Here is a 14312-nt window from a genome sequence, read left to right as displayed (position 1 = left end):
CATATACAAATATTGCAAATATGCTGTAATGAGTTTCCACGAAATGAATAATTTCGTCATTTCGTACCCCGTAGAATTTATCATAATTTGACTCACACCGTCTGCAAATTGTGCAACCACAAACATCAATAAGAGCACAATGCAGTGACAGTTGTGAATTAAGTGGAAAAGCAGGGACAATGGGCGTGGATCAATTTCGTTGTGGTTTTATCTGGCACTTTTCTCGGGAAACAATAAATCAATTCTATTTCGTCCTATAAAACTGGGTGATCTTGGATTCAACATCTCAATTCCGTCCACAACCATGGCGTTCCTTCGATTTTTACTATTTTTTGGGATTTTAGTGTCATTTTCCCCACAACTACTCACCACTGCTCAAGTTATTAACTACTTTGGGGTAGCCTTCTCCCCATACGTGAAAAATGCCCCTTTTCCAAATTGGGATACATGTAAGTGGAATAAGTGTAATTTATTAATCTTAATTATAATTAACGCTAATTTGAAATCCCAGACACTTTGGAAGAAATAAAACAAATGCTTTCCATCGTCCTCACAAAACACAACGCTGTTTCCAGCTATGGCATGGGCGTCGCATGTAAGCGTTGCCTCTCAACCTCTGCACTATATTTTTTAACATAAAATTTCTTCATAAAATTACCAGCTTACAACAACGGGAAAAATTGGGATCAGTGTGACAGCAACTGTTTAATCTCTCGAGCCGCCGCCCACATAAATCGTGACCACAATTCCGTCGTTCTTTCCGTCTCTCAAGGAATTTACCAACATGACGATGGAGGATTAATGTCACGTGAAATCAACAATGCTTTCTCTGCTGCACAAGACGCCAACACCATTTTCGGTGGAACCGTGTGGGGTTTGGTTTTCACGAACGAATTCGTCACGGACTCCAGCAATGGGCCGAGAGTACTTCAAATGATTCGAGACAACAAGGCGCGTGCGCATGGGATGAATCTTCGCGTTGGAACGCGAGTTCATACCTGTGGCGAAATATGGGGAGGGAATAATCAAGCTATTTTACAACAAATTGCAGCCGAATCAGATTTTATCATGTGCAATTTGTATCCACCGTACAACGCGAATGATCCAGCGAGAGCCGTTCAGGCCATTTCAGATGCGTATTACAGCGCACGCGATGGTTTTTGGAGGACGAATCCACAATTGGAAGTTATTATTGGTGAGGAAATGAATCCATCGTGATTATGACTTTTATAAAATAAAATGTTGCTTATCAGGTGAGACTGGATGGGCGTCAGAGGGAGAAACTTTTAACAATGCTGTAAACACGATTGAAAATGAGAAACGATTTTGGGAAGGGATGAGAGATTGGTCATCCGCTAATCGAGTTAAGGTTCAAATGTTTGAAGCATTTGACGAACCCTGGAAAACGGGGATGGAAGGCGAGAAGCATTTCGGGTGGTGGTACAGGCCGAATAACAACGAAGCCAGATACATTGAAAAGGCCACGGGACAAGTTTATCAGTGATTTTAATTTAATTTATATTTCTGGCTGGACAATAAATGCGAATAATTTACATCTCTAATGACGAGTAGTACAAATTCTGTTTCTCATGCTTCTCATGAAATTCGGCAATCCACTTTTTGATCTCGCCTGCTTCAATTTTTCTTGCCGTGACCACACTCGCGGGGTCTTTCGGATGCGAACTTCGAAGGTCGAGATGATGCGCTCCTTCTGGGATCACGACAGCGATCAGAGTGGAGGACAAGTTGTTCAACATGCCGCCGCCGTACCAAGGGTCGAGAAGACCGTTGCTGTATTTTAATAATTCTTGTTACATATTTGCATGGTTAATACTTCGAAATATTGGAAATCTCACCTGAAAACGATATTTGAAGCTGCACTGATATCTCTGCCCCCGTAGATCAACTCTGCCACTTTAGGATCAGGTCTGACACCGAATCTTGAAAAGCAATCGTCCGAATAGTGAGTTAAATTCCAAGGATTTGGTTCAAACATGTCAGTTTGACCATCGTAACAAATCGGCATTATCATTTCCGTGCATGCCTGTCGGGATAAATTACTTATTAACCCATCATTTTGGTTTGATTCTTGTTTTACCTGGAAATCCCATCCACCAGCGTTCAAATCCCCTGTAGCTTCGTCAGTAAAGTCCAAACATTTCGATTGACCAGTGTAATTAAAGTAAATGCTCACTCCTTTGAAAATGGATCTCAAAAGAACTTTTCCACTCTCATTTGGATCACTCAAGAGATTACAGACGGCCTAAAATTTAAGACGAAACTATGAAAATTTGGGTAAGAATATTAACATTTGTTGCTGCAAATATTTACCCGAACTGGATTGCCTGGGACAGGTTCCAAAAATGAATTTTCGTATGGATAGTCAATCATGGCCAAATATCCGTACACGTCCACCAACCATTCCTTGAACTGCTCTACGTCGTCCTTCGTTTCGAGATGTTTGCAAAGTCGAAATGTCTTTGAAATCCATCCTCGTCCTCCATCTTTACATTATTTTAATGCTAAAATTAGTCAAACTTATTCATTAGGAAGTTGAATAATAGTAAAAAACGACCATTCTCTCCAAACGAGTTAATAATGCCCCATGATTTTCGAATCGTCTTAAAACAGTTAATTCCAACCCGTTGAAAGTCTGCAGATACGATTTGTCCATACTTATTGCATGGAGTTAGGCCTTGAAATTGGGCTATGGGAGCTGATGCCGCTATTCCGCTGAGATTTTGTTAACATATTTTACTTTAAAAAATTGTTTACATTTCTAGCTTAATTACTAACCCAGCAATAATGTGCGGATATTTCATTCTCATCCAAGCCGTTAACATCCCTGAATAGAAATTTTAAGAATTAAAACCACTCAAAAATTACCAACGAAAAGAAAAACGTCTACCTCCGTACGACCCTCCAAATGCAATGATTGGACTTTTCTCTGCGCCTTCGCTGGTTCGATACCAAGTTAGAAATTGAGCGAAATCTGCCAGAGCTTGTTCCGAAGTCAAGTACCCCGACTTATCTGGGGACTGACAAAGCAATTTGATTTATTCACAAAAAATTATTAAAGTAAGCCATGAAATAATACCACTCACGCTAAACGAATCATTTCCGAATGGCATTGATGCTCCATAATATCGATGTTCTGCGAATAACAGTAACGCACCAAATTGTGGTGCTAAATCCCACATCAGTCCTGTATTTTGAGCAAAAACTTCAATTAATCCCTCGTTTCCAGTGTAAAAGAAAATTGGCCCGTTTCCCGTCCGATTCCAGTATGTGTCATTGTACAAATACTTTATTTTAAACGTTTCATTCCTCGCGTATGAAAAGTGATCGACCTAATCAACGTTAAAAATTGTAAGACTTAATTAATCTAAATTCTGACCTTTGAAAATAAATTTCTTACCGGAACTTCGTAATAATCCGTCGCAAAAATATAATCTCCTTTGGATAAGTAAATTGGGCTAAGGAATGTAATAATTCCTAAAAATATGCACACTTTTATCGACATTTTTAATTAATTCTATTAAATTATTTACTAACTGCGAAGACTGAATTAAACTTATGATTTGACCAAATGTCAAAACTAGTAATCAAACAGACAACGAAAAGCATATCAACTGTATAAAGTTAAATCCTAATGCGAACCTTATTATTCATATCCGCATTTGTTGGCTATACGGCAGCATATGTATAACGATCATTAGGCATAAAATTAACAGTCATTTAATACTTAAAAGGAGGAGGTTGTGTGGCTTTGGTTGATATTCTCATGGTCTGTCTGTCTTACAGCATTTGGATATTTTTACGACTCCTCTTGCTCAACTTCATCAGATTATCCTTTGGGCATTCTAATAACCGGATAAGAAGTGGCTGGGCTGGAAGAGAGGACGAATTGCATTTGAATAAAGAAATCATCTACATAATGAGCTAAATGTGAATTATTATTTAACTTGAGAATCTATTGCAACGCATATAATTACCTCCTGTGAGGTTGTTCAACGCTAATAATTTAACCAGGATCTGGCTAAAGCATGAAATTTTGAAATTCAGACGAAGGAATTAATTTTATTGCCTTAATTAATTACTTGACATTACATTATTAATGACTCAACATCCCATAAAATCAACCAATCTCACATCGGCATCTGCCGACTTGTACTTTCTTGCATACCCAAATTTCTCATCGACAATCTTCTAAAATTACTGCAGGATCAAACTCATTGACTTTGCGGTACGGACGCCGGCTCATAACTCAAATGTACACGAGGTTTTTGTGGAGAGATGGAAAAGTTAAGATCGGCATGAATGCATGTCAGATCAGGAACTAAATTGAATGGGAATCGAAATTGGAATTTTATTTTATGTCATTTCCACCAATCAAACCCAACGGATGACAGTCAGCAACAACAATTTTATGACGCTTTGGTCTCACGTCTTCTTCGCTAGTCTAGTTTGGGTCAAATTTTTATTCAGTACCCTTTTGGACGTGAGTTGATGAGTCAGTTGTGGGAGTTTTGGGGAAAATAAGAAAATGAAAATCTCAGCCCGTGTTCGTGGGGAGTGGTTCCACATTCCTTGCAGGGATGGTGCGATTTTTTTGATAATTAAATTGGGGTGATCAATATTTGATACTGATTTTGTGATAATTTTTCCAGGCAAGTTGACCGTAAAAGGTTTGGCTGACGAGGCTCTGAAACGTTACCAGAGATTGATGCCTGCATCGCCTTCCTTCCCGATCAGGTAAAATTAACTCCAATATTTGGTTAAGAATTTTTTTTACTGATTTAGTTTGCCAACAGAAAGGAAGTGGTGTCGGAAGTGAGAAAGACAAGAGGTGAGGTTGACTATTTGTGACAAATTGTTGGAAAACTTTATATTTTTAATTGATTCAGGCGGGGCAATATTAGATCCAGAAGATATTATTAAAGACGTTTTAGACGACAATGATTTCGTTTCAGTGGGTGAGTCCAAATTCAATTAAAGATTTTCTAAGATATTATGCGTTAATGTTTTCTTACACTTTTTAGTTTTGGAAAGCGATTGGCCTAATCCCGTCATGGATGAGGCCGAGATTAAATATGTTCCGGAACAAATGTATGTTGCTTATTTTTAATATAAACTTTTAATTTATGCATTTTTCGTATATTTTCTTTAGTGCAAAAACGTATCAAACGCCAACAGAGGTATTTAGATTTCTTTAACAAATAAGTACATGTTATTTGCAAAAATCATACAAAAATCCGCAATAATTCCGATTAGTACATGACCATTGATGGGAACAGTCTTGCTACTGATGATTTACTCCAACTTGGGCGTGGTCGATACAAAATTAAGGTACATGATTATCACATGTTTGGTAATTTTCCGAGTTTATTGAACTATTTTTTCTAGATTTCTGCCGAAGCGAAGGAGAGAGTACAAGATGCAAGAATCTTAGTTGAGAAAATTCTACAGGAAAATAAAGGTAATTACTGAAAAATATCATTGTTTACTGCGAAACAAGCGTCTAAAATTGTGATTATATTCCCAGTCGTCTATGGAATCACAACTGGGTTCGGAAAGTTCGCAAGGACCGTGATTGAGCCAGATAAGCTATTGTACTATTAATTTTTTCATTAAATATCTGCAAAATTATTCATGCAATAAATCCAATATAATTAAATATGTATATATGTAATATATTAAGTCCAATATAATAATTTCCAGACAGCTTCAAGAAAATCTAATCCGATCCCATTCGGCTGGAGTTGGTCATCCTCTGCCCCCAGAAAAAACACGAATGTTACTCGCTTTACGAATTAACGTATTGGGTGAGAACTAGTTTATTCATAGAATAGCTTCACTGATAAGCACGTTATTAAATAATTGTTACCTTACAGCTAAAGGTCACAGTGGCGTCTCTCTCAAAGTCTTGATGCAACTGGTGGACGCCTTCAATGGTTTAATTAATTCACAAATTTCAAATAATTTTTAAAAATCACTAAAATTTATCCTTCTTTGAGCAGCATCCTGCCTATCTTGGGTGCCAGAGCAAGGAACGGTCGGAGCCAGCGGGGATCTTGCTCCCCTCGCTCATTTGGGTATTTAAAATAAAATGATTTTGCACTAGTTCACTAAATTTAACTTGTCCAATCAGCCCTGGGAATGATGGGCGAAGGAAAAATGTGGAGTCCAGCCACTGGATGGGGGGAAGCGAAATATGTTCTTGAAGCTCACAACTTGACCCCAATCCAACTCCACGCCAAGGAAGGACTAGCTCTCATTAATGGCACCCAGCTCATCACTTCCCTCGGGGCGGAGGCCGTCGAAAGAGCGGGGATCATTGCGAGACAGGCCGATGTCGTGGCTGCCTTGACGCTGGAAGTGCTTAAAGGAACTTCTCGAGCTTTCGATAGCGGTCAGTTCAGTGGGTTCAGATTTTTCATGGAAATGTGTACTTAATAAAAGTCTTATTTTTTTAGAAATCCAGGATATTAGGCCACATAAAGGACAAGCAACCGTTGCTCGAAGGCTGAGGGCGTTGCTCCACTCGTCCACATATCCGTCTCAGATTGCTGGTGGGTCCAATTAATCGTTTTTTTACTCGTGTGTAACTGAAAATTACTTCTTCTGATTTTAGCGAGTCATCGATTCTGTGACCGAGTGCAGGACGCATACACCATCCGATGCTGTCCCCAAGTGCACGGAATTGTCATTGATACGATTGATTTTGTCCGAAAAGTAATCGTCACTGAAATGAACAGTGCAACGGATAATCCGGTAAGTAATTAGAACTAAGAATGTTTACCCTTTATGTAATGAAAAATTGTGATTGCAGATCGTGTTTGCGGATCGGAATGAAATAATTTCAGCCGGTAATTTTCATGGGGAATATCCCGCAAAAGTTCTGGATTATTTGGCAATTGGAGTACATGAGCTTAGCTCAATGAGTGAGCGAAGGATTGAAAGATTGGTCAATCCAGGTATGAATTTAACTACTCATTCACTTTTACTAATTCTTAGTAAAATTTGTCTTCCGATTAAGCTTTAAGCGAGCTCCCAGCATTCCTGACCAAGGACGGAGGATTAAACTCCGGATTCATGATGGCCCATTGCACGGCTGCTTCGTTGGGTTTGTAAAAGTTGAAGCCCATAATTTCCAACGTTTTATAATTCAATTATTTCTGAAATGCAGTGTCGGAGAACAAAGTTCTTTGTCATCCAGCGTCCGTTGACTCTTTGAGCACCAGTGCTGGCACTGAGGATCACGTTTCAATGGGAGGCTTTGCTGCGAGAAAGGCTCTCATGGTTAGATTTTTTAATAGTATTAAATTCATACGTATGTAAATCCAACAAATTTCTGGTCTTCAAAGGTCATTCGAAATGTGGAACGAGTGATTGCAATCGAACTTTTGGCTGCGTGTCAAGCAATTGAATTTCTCCGTCCCTTAAAGACCACGGTGCCGCTGGAGGAAGTTTATCGAGTCGTGCGGTCGGTGGCGAGGTAATTTTTTAATATAACCAACTATGCAGAATGACTTAACAAGGTCCTCTGTTCTTCGTAGACCGTGGGACAGGGACCGCTACATGGCACCCGACATTGACAACGTCACCAAATTACTGAAAGAAGAGAAAATTTGGCAGTCGGTTCGGGGCTACATCGAAGAGTACAACTCTTCTCAGGTTCGTGAAACTTATTATCCGTTCAAGATTCATCACTTAAATAGAAAAACACTTGTTTAATTAGAGCATGCAAAACATGGAAGCTCAAGTTTTCAGTCCAACAGCCACCGTTTTTCGTGGGGGTGGTCCACGAGTTGTCTCTTCTTCTGGGCATCATCACCACCATCACCAGCAGCTCGCTTCTCTCCCTGGGTCAAGTCCACCACCGGCTAAACGAGGAAGAAAGCATCAAACCCCATCGGTTGGGGCGGGTGGTGGGGGCAGCGGTACGGGAGGCGATAATAATGATGCCACAGCCAATTAAATGGGTGGATGAGTAGTGAAAGTGAAGAGGGTAGATTATTGAGTGAAGTGGAATTAAATAATAATATTATTCGGATATGCGTGTCCTTATCGGGTTTATTGCGTCGTGTAAAATTATTTACAGATGTACCTTTGGTCTCTGCATTTTCACTCGAACTTTACCCGTGACATTTCGCAATGTTTGAATTTCATCCTTTTAAACCAGCCATTTATTGGGCATTTTCAACTGAGGATTTGCTAGAATTACTCCATCCATTTTAAATGTAGGCTAAACCGAGTCCAAATTCCTTTAGAATATGTCAAACGAACGTATGAACAAGGTAAACTTCGTGTCTGCGTGTAATCCCAAAAGCTTTCCGGCACGAATTCCATGATCCTTGAATTCATTGATATGACATGTTCTGAGATTATCAATAATCCTTGAGCAAATTGTTCCTCTTTGAGAAATAAAATTAGGGCAATCCGTAAATAAACAGAATCAATGGATTTGTTAGATGTCAAATTAAATCTCAATATACGAGACATAAATGCGTAATAACAATCAATTGCAAAATCGAAGCTATGCAAAATATGCAAGAAAACCACCACCGATTCAGCAAGACTACAATTTATTCGGTCTACATAATTTTAAAAGAAAGTCAATTATAAATTGTACTACAACCCAACAAACTTTTCAATTAGCTCGTTAACCTTATCGGGTTGATCCGACTGGACAAAATGACTAGCACCAGGAACAATTTGAATATCCAAATTCTTAACGTGAGATTTTGCAAGATAAGGTAATTCTATGTCGAGGGCGAGGTCATTTTCTCCCCAAATAATTCGCGTTGGCGATGTGATGATGGGGTATTTCACGGGGTTTAAAATATCCGAGGCATGCATTGCATTTCGATAATAATTTATGGGCGGAGTAAATGCACCTGGAATTACGTTAAATTCATTAAATGATAAGAAATACGTAGAAATTAAAGATGCAACCTTTTCGTCCCCAGTTATATTTGTAGGCCTCCAACTCATCTTCCGTCAACTTGTTTTCAAACATGTCCCGAAATACTTCAAGATCTTGGGTTCGGAAGTATATTTCAGGCACGTACGGGATCGTAAAACAAAAACAATACCTTACAAATACAAAAACGCACCAGAAAAGTGTTATTTATCTGCGGTATTTAAAAGCAAATAATTCAATTATCATACCAAGATTTTAAGAACTGTTTGATTGAGCTTTCCATTTTTTTCTTGAACGTGGATGGATGAGGAGCATTAAGGATGATCAATTTTTCCACAATTTCTGGATAATTAGCAGCCACACCCCAACAGATAATACCACCCCAGTCGTGACCAACCAGGATGCACCTGTCCTTTTGCAACGCCTTGACCACATCCGCCACGTCTTTTTCTATCATTTTGGCTTTATAATCTGAAACTTTCGACGGTTTGTCCGAGTCTCCATAACCTCTCATGTCGATCGCCACCACCCTTGAGAATTATTGTCAGTTTTATATATTTACACAAAATTGTGAACAAATCTTACCAATAGTCTTTCGCAAAATGTTTCAGTTGGTGTCTCCAACTAAACCAAAATTCAGGAAATCCATGGACAAATAACATGAGCGGTTTGCTACAATCCCCATTTTCCACGTAGTGAATTTTTACGCTCTATAAAATTACATTAGATATAAAATTATTCATAGATTATGTAAATTACAAAATCTCACCTTCAATGAAACATGGGAATGACGACCCCACGCGGGGTCTTGCAGAATCAGTGGGGGCAGCGTCCTGTCCTTAATGTACCAGTAATCCTTTCCCTTGTACAACGATTTCACCAGCATTCCAATCGCTACGAGCACCGTGTAAAATAATCCAATGCTCAAAATAGCCAGCGTTACAATGGTAGATTTTGCGAAATTTTTTATCGCTTCCATTTTTGACTGTATTTTAATTTTAATTCTTAATTATTGCTAAATGATGAGAATGTGTCACCTGACACTCCTCGTGTAGAAATGGGATCCATGAAATAGTCGTAGCATTCCAGCTGTACATAATATCCGATAAATGATTCCATGATATACATTTAGTGTGTAGTCATCCATCATGCAGTTCTATTAATGATGATGTTAGTTACATATGTGTTGGTCATTTGGAAGTCCAAGTCCAAGGATTAACTTTTTATTATACGTTGCATACTTCACCATCATCACTCTATCTCTACTTTAGGCATGGATGGTGATGATTGTGCAGTTTAGTAACCCAATCAATGATGATGGAATGAAAATTATGGAGTTTTCCAACCGATGCCGATGATAATTGACATTGTTATTATTTCACATATTTTTTTATTACATAGCCATTCAACGCAATAAATTACAGACCCAAATTCAACCAAGCAAGAAAACCATCATATCAATCACACATTCCTTATTACTCATTTCCTTATTACAACTAAATACTTGTAGAACCTCATCTAACGAAATCCTCAATTACGCTATTAACTAGATCGGGTTTATCATGTTGTACAAAATGACTAGCACCAGGAATGTATTCAATTTGTAAATTCCGCACGTATGGCCGAGACAGCTCTGCCAATTCCTTTTCCAGAGCGAGATCGTTCTCCCCCCAAACTATCAAGGATGGCGCAACTACGGCTGGAAGCACCCTCGGGTTCAGAAGAAGCTTGGCGTTGAGAATATTTCGATAATAATTTATCGGGGGTGTCCACGCTCCTGAAATTGTGGGGATTTTTTGGTAATTTATTTTTTACACAGTTTCCTGATTAGGTAACTTAGTTTTTTACCCTTCTTCGCCCAATTGTATTTGTATCCTTCCATGTCTTCCTCGGATATGGAGTCACCAAATAATTTGTCGAAAACGAGGAGATCGTTCGTCCTGTAGCACAATTCCGGGATCCATCTTAATTGAAAGAAGAATATGTACCTTATGAGAACACAAAAATATGATTAGTACATATTTGTCTGACAAATTTTATCAGTTAAAAAGAAAATATACCAGGATTTGAAGAATTGTTGAAGGGAACTTTTCAATTTGAGAGCCATTGCAGATGGATGAGGAGCGTTGAGGATGACCAATTTTTCGACCAGATCTGGACAAGTGGAGGCCACGACCCAAGAGATTGCACCACCCCAATCATGACCAACTAGGATGCATTTGTCCCTTTTTAGTGCTTTTACAAAGGTGTAAATATCCTGTACGAGTAATTCCATTTTGTAATCTGATACGCGTCCTGGGCGGTCGGAATCACCATATCCACGGAGATCCAGAGCTACAACCCTGCAGTGCGTTTTCATAAGTGACTTTGTAAAATAGTTAAAATATTGGTGTTTCTTGTAATAAATACCAATGTGTTTTTGAGAAATGTTGGAGTTGCTTCCTCCACGTGAACCAGAATTCGGGAAATCCATGAACCAGCAACATCAATGGTTTTGATCTGTCACCATTCTCAACATAATGAAGGCGAATGTCCTGAAATTTACCACAAATTATTACCAAACAATAAAGATTATTTAAAAAATATGTATCCACCTGGAGCTGAATGAATGCATGTCTGCCGTAAGAAATATCGTTAAGACATCGGGGTGGCAAGGTGCGTTCCTTCACGTACCAAAATTTATTCCCCGTTCGAAACCACTTGATTGATACGGAGATTAGAGTGACCCAGCCGTAAAACAAAGCTATGGCGTAAACAATGCTCGTTACGATTACATATTTCACTGCGTTTATTAAACACTGGAAAAACATTTTCGTTTTTGATTTTCTCGTGAAAATGTACGATTCTCCTAATATTTCTCTAATCTACTCGTTACTCTCGAGTAGTTGGGGAATCCTGTTGAAAATCAGTGTGCACTGACTTTGAATTGCTTGTTCTACTCGTCTGATAACTGGAGGAGACTCATTATTCTGGACTTTAAGTTCGTGGTTCATCATTCCACATACAGACTCGTGTAATATCTCAACCCGGACTTTTATCACATCCACAATTGACAAACACGAGACATGTAAAATCATATGCATGATGAGACCATTATCAACATTGAACTCATTAGATTCCCTGCATCAGAGAGGAATATGTACATATCGTCATATTATTTATATTCGATGGCAAAGCAAAGTTCACTTGATCATGGTGCACTTTTCGTCAGTTTAGGTGTTGGAGGAAGTAATCTATTCACACACACATAAGAAATATGTAAAACTACCTCGTCGTACCCTCAATAATCTAATTTCATGCCTCTCATAACTTGGTAATAGCTTGTATAAACAAAAAACTATGAATCATCTCCTTATTAGACGTGGCACCACAGCCCTAAAATATGGTCTCGGCACATGTTGAACGTGTGGTGCAGGTCATCCGCGGGTCATGCAATATCAGAAGCTTCAATTAAGTATTAAATTGAGGAATTAAATATCCATGTTTTTGCTAACCTGCATTGGGTACGAATTTGATGCGACATCGATTAACGGGGAACATGCAATTTATTTACACAAAAATAGAACTAATCAGTAAAAGTGGAGGAAACAATACACACCCAAAACTAATTGGTATCGATCACTTAATTATGAAGAGTACGTTTATTCATGTGACTATTTCCAATGAAAGTTCCTCAGATATAGTTCAATCTTCTCTCCGGAAAGAGTCCCCAAAATTGTTAGTCATATATTTCCACCATAAATTAAATTCTGAAAAATGGAGCTCACCCTAAAATCTAACCAAATTTTTATCGAATCTGTCCATTTCCTGCGACTAATTCGTTTTTCATTAAGAAAATCAACTCTACTTGTCCAATGGGCTGGATATCTACCTTTATATTTCACTCCGGACCACCACCTATATTTCCCTCGATGTGGATTCCCAACTATAAATTTACTTTGTCAGCTATTATCTGGATTAGTTTGTTATACTTTTTGCTGGCTTAATTCATCTCACCACGACGAATTCGCAGAAAAGAATTGGAGTTCTGCAGAGAAATTTGCATATGGTGTGATGATCAACACCTTAATTCTCAGCCACATGTTGAACAAACTAATTTCATTCTTGTTGAGACACAAATTTATTAAATTTTACCACAATTTTAGCTCCGTTATGGCTGAAATATGCTCTGCCTTTGGAAACTATCAATTTGTAAACCATAATCAAAATCAGGACCAAATATTGGAATCTGTTCGTAAAAAATTGGCCAAAAATGAGAATCATATTAAATATATTGGAATTTGTTTGGTTCTATTTCAACTTGGAATGTTTATTATGATGGGAAATCTCTTGATGACGATGGTCACAAAAAGTGGTGGGCATAATTTGTTGGATATCGTCGTTTTTATTGGGGCAACGATTTTTTGTCACGGTTTATCAGTTTATCATTCCGTTCTGATTTATTGGTTCGTTTCAATTGGGAAATGTATCGGTGTTGGGTTTACTTTGTTGGAGATATTTGGCGAGGGATCTAGCGACTTGATGTCGAGTGTGGTGGAGGACAGGCAGAATTTTGAAAAAGTACCAGCGAATAATAACGACTCGAAATTGCCCATGTTGCAGAACGATGAAATTTTGATGAATGTGTCCAATTTTGTTAATTTGTATAGAAAATTGGGATCAGTGGTGAAGGATTTTAATTCAACTTTTAAAATAAATCTAGCCGTTATTTTATTTGCAAGTTGCTTGTTTTGGATCCTACATTTTTTCGTATTTATCAGCACAGTGATTAAGAAAGGTTTGGATTTGGGGAGCGTCGTTGCGGGTGGGTGGACAGTGTTGGATGTCATCAGCATTGTTTTGATCTGCGATGTGTCTTCGGTTATTTTTGAGAAGGTGGGATTTTTTTAAATTTTGGTAATGCAGATTTGGAAATTGATATTTTTTTGATATTTTTAGGCAAATTCCGCACTGATGAATGTGTCTTGTAAATCGTTGAGTTTGGATCCGCAGCATGATTTGCATAATTTTATTAAGGTTTGTTTGTTCATTTGTTAAGTTTTAGTTTTGATATTAATTTATTTATCAACTTATAGATTGATGCGTCATTGAAGCAATTAAGAAAAATTCCAGTTCTAATTTCACCCGGAAATTACTTTCAATTAAGAAGGAATACCTCCATTTCGGTAAAATAGATTAGTGCATTTATCATAATGTGACTTACAGATATTTGCGATGTTTTGTGTTACAGGTTTTTGCAATTATGACCACGTACGTATTTGTCGCTCTGCAGTTTCATCATGCAGAATATCGACAACCAAAATAAATTTGTGTGTAATCTGTAGTTGTAAATATTAGAAAATTAAATAAACTAAATTGATTGGTTGTTTTATTTACACAAGAAGTT

The 14312-nt window shown here is 38.0% G+C and overlaps 6 protein-coding genes across 7 annotated transcripts; 3 read left to right on the top strand and 3 right to left on the bottom strand.

The window, feature by feature from the left end:
* The first annotated feature begins 83 nt into the window (after window positions 1–83).
* LOC110846662 (glucan 1,3-beta-glucosidase) lies at window positions 84–1562 on the top strand. Of its 2 annotated transcripts, XM_022093482.2 has the most exons (4): window positions 86–449; window positions 512–595; window positions 662–1195; window positions 1254–1562. In XM_022093482.2, exons 1-4 carry the CDS (start codon window positions 305–307, stop codon window positions 1502–1504), a joined length of 1014 nt encoding a protein of 337 aa, XP_021949174.1. In that variant the 5' UTR covers window positions 86–304; the 3' UTR covers window positions 1505–1562. The 2 variants fall into 2 exon arrangements, with proteins under 2 accessions (XP_035706164.1, XP_021949174.1); XM_035850271.1 differs by lacking the exon at window positions 512–595 and having other exon boundaries at window positions 84–449.
* Window positions 1494–3684, bottom strand: LOC110846661 (lysosomal Pro-X carboxypeptidase). The gene is made up of 9 exons (XM_022093481.2): window positions 3419–3684; window positions 3105–3350; window positions 2909–3038; window positions 2797–2845; window positions 2576–2733; window positions 2332–2504; window positions 2099–2263; window positions 1857–2044; window positions 1494–1791 (listed from the first exon to the last, which is right to left on the bottom strand). The coding sequence occupies exons 1-9, from the start codon at window positions 3521–3523 to the stop codon at window positions 1551–1553; spliced, it is 1455 nt and encodes a 484-aa protein (XP_021949173.1). The 5' UTR covers window positions 3524–3684; the 3' UTR covers window positions 1494–1550.
* Window positions 3685–4046: 362 nt separating this feature from the next.
* Window positions 4047–8070, top strand: LOC110846312 (histidine ammonia-lyase). Its single transcript, XM_022093012.2, has 21 exons — window positions 4047–4601; window positions 4671–4755; window positions 4815–4849; window positions 4908–4976; window positions 5043–5109; window positions 5171–5198; window positions 5275–5349; window positions 5407–5479; window positions 5546–5612; window positions 5722–5825; window positions 5895–5954; window positions 6021–6095; window positions 6152–6412; window positions 6477–6572; window positions 6635–6774; window positions 6833–6977; window positions 7040–7126; window positions 7190–7302; window positions 7368–7498; window positions 7560–7677; window positions 7742–8070. The coding sequence occupies exons 1-21, from the start codon at window positions 4547–4549 to the stop codon at window positions 7979–7981; spliced, it is 2124 nt and encodes a 707-aa protein (XP_021948704.1). The 5' UTR covers window positions 4047–4546; the 3' UTR covers window positions 7982–8070.
* A 501-nt stretch (window positions 8071–8571) lies between these two features.
* On the bottom strand, window positions 8572–10006 carry LOC110846583 (epoxide hydrolase 4). Its single transcript, XM_022093382.2, has 5 exons — window positions 9696–10006; window positions 9512–9636; window positions 9175–9456; window positions 8959–9098; window positions 8572–8900 (listed from the first exon to the last, which is right to left on the bottom strand). Exons 1-5 carry the CDS (start codon window positions 9903–9905, stop codon window positions 8635–8637), a joined length of 1023 nt encoding a protein of 340 aa, XP_021949074.1. The 5' UTR covers window positions 9906–10006; the 3' UTR covers window positions 8572–8634.
* A 281-nt stretch (window positions 10007–10287) lies between these two features.
* LOC110846292 (epoxide hydrolase 4) lies at window positions 10288–11881 on the bottom strand. Its single transcript, XM_022092989.2, has 5 exons — window positions 11521–11881; window positions 11336–11460; window positions 10987–11268; window positions 10775–10914; window positions 10288–10703 (listed from the first exon to the last, which is right to left on the bottom strand). The coding sequence occupies exons 1-5, from the start codon at window positions 11734–11736 to the stop codon at window positions 10441–10443; spliced, it is 1026 nt and encodes a 341-aa protein (XP_021948681.1). The 5' UTR covers window positions 11737–11881; the 3' UTR covers window positions 10288–10440.
* Window positions 11882–12069: 188 nt separating this feature from the next.
* On the top strand, window positions 12070–14301 carry LOC118435084. Its single transcript, XM_035850270.1, has 4 exons — window positions 12070–13801; window positions 13865–13942; window positions 14002–14091; window positions 14157–14301. Exons 1-4 carry the CDS (start codon window positions 12683–12685, stop codon window positions 14229–14231), a joined length of 1362 nt encoding a protein of 453 aa, XP_035706163.1. The 5' UTR covers window positions 12070–12682; the 3' UTR covers window positions 14232–14301.
* The last annotated feature ends 11 nt before the right edge of the window (window positions 14302–14312 follow it).

This window comes from Folsomia candida, unplaced genomic scaffold (genome assembly GCF_002217175.1).
Source record: "Folsomia candida strain VU population unplaced genomic scaffold, ASM221717v1 Fcan01_Sc003, whole genome shotgun sequence".
NCBI lineage: Eukaryota > Metazoa > Arthropoda > Collembola > Entomobryomorpha > Isotomidae > Folsomia > Folsomia candida.
The sequence above is the reverse complement of the archived record's forward strand: the minus strand, read 5'-3'. Positions and strand labels throughout refer to the sequence as shown.

Excerpts from the sequence above, each read along its gene's own strand:
- LOC110846292 (XM_022092989.2), bottom strand. The coding sequence starts at position 11,736 with ATGTTTTTCCAGTGTTTAATAAACGCAGTGAAATATGTAATCGTAACG. Across the intron at positions 11,269-11,335 it reads CATTTCTCAAAAACACATTG|GGTTGTAGCTCTGGATCTCC; the intron begins GTATTTATTACA and ends AACGCACTGCAG. Across the intron at positions 10,704-10,774 it reads ATACAATTGGGCGAAGAAGG|GAGCGTGGACACCCCCGATA; the intron begins GTAAAAAACTAA and ends CCACAATTTCAG.
- LOC110846583 (XM_022093382.2), bottom strand. The coding sequence starts at position 9,905 with ATGGAAGCGATAAAAAATTTCGCAAAATCTACCATTGTAACGCTGGCT. Across the intron at positions 9,099-9,174 it reads AAACAGTTCTTAAAATCTTG|GTATTGTTTTTGTTTTACGA; the intron begins GTATGATAATTG and ends TGTATTTGTAAG. Across the intron at positions 8,901-8,958 it reads ATATAACTGGGGACGAAAAG|GTGCATTTACTCCGCCCATA; the intron begins GTTGCATCTTTA and ends ACGTAATTCCAG.
- LOC110846661 (XM_022093481.2), bottom strand. The coding sequence starts at position 3,523 with ATGTCGATAAAAGTGTGCATATTTTTAGGAATTATTACATTCCTTAGC. Across the intron at positions 2,846-2,908 it reads ATTTGGAGGGTCGTACGGAG|GGATGTTAACGGCTTGGATG; the intron begins GTAGACGTTTTT and ends ATTTCTATTCAG. Across the intron at positions 1,792-1,856 it reads GCTTCAAATATCGTTTTCAG|CAACGGTCTTCTCGACCCTT; the intron begins GTGAGATTTCCA and ends ATTAAAATACAG.
- LOC118435084 (XM_035850270.1), top strand. The coding sequence starts at position 12,683 with ATGGAGCTCACCCTAAAATCTAACCAAATTTTTATCGAATCTGTCCAT. Across the intron at positions 13,943-14,001 it reads ATTTGCATAATTTTATTAAG|ATTGATGCGTCATTGAAGCA; the intron begins GTTTGTTTGTTC and ends ATCAACTTATAG. Across the intron at positions 14,092-14,156 it reads GAAGGAATACCTCCATTTCG|GTTTTTGCAATTATGACCAC; the intron begins GTAAAATAGATT and ends TTTGTGTTACAG.
- LOC110846312 (XM_022093012.2), top strand. The coding sequence starts at position 4,547 with ATGAAAATCTCAGCCCGTGTTCGTGGGGAGTGGTTCCACATTCCTTGC. Across the intron at positions 7,303-7,367 it reads CTGCGAGAAAGGCTCTCATG|GTCATTCGAAATGTGGAACG; the intron begins GTTAGATTTTTT and ends TGGTCTTCAAAG. Across the intron at positions 7,499-7,559 it reads GTCGTGCGGTCGGTGGCGAG|ACCGTGGGACAGGGACCGCT; the intron begins GTAATTTTTTAA and ends TGTTCTTCGTAG.
- LOC110846662 (XM_022093482.2), top strand. The coding sequence starts at position 305 with ATGGCGTTCCTTCGATTTTTACTATTTTTTGGGATTTTAGTGTCATTT. Across the intron at positions 596-661 it reads CTATGGCATGGGCGTCGCAT|CTTACAACAACGGGAAAAAT; the intron begins GTAAGCGTTGCC and ends TAAAATTACCAG. Across the intron at positions 1,196-1,253 it reads ACAATTGGAAGTTATTATTG|GTGAGACTGGATGGGCGTCA; the intron begins GTGAGGAAATGA and ends GTTGCTTATCAG.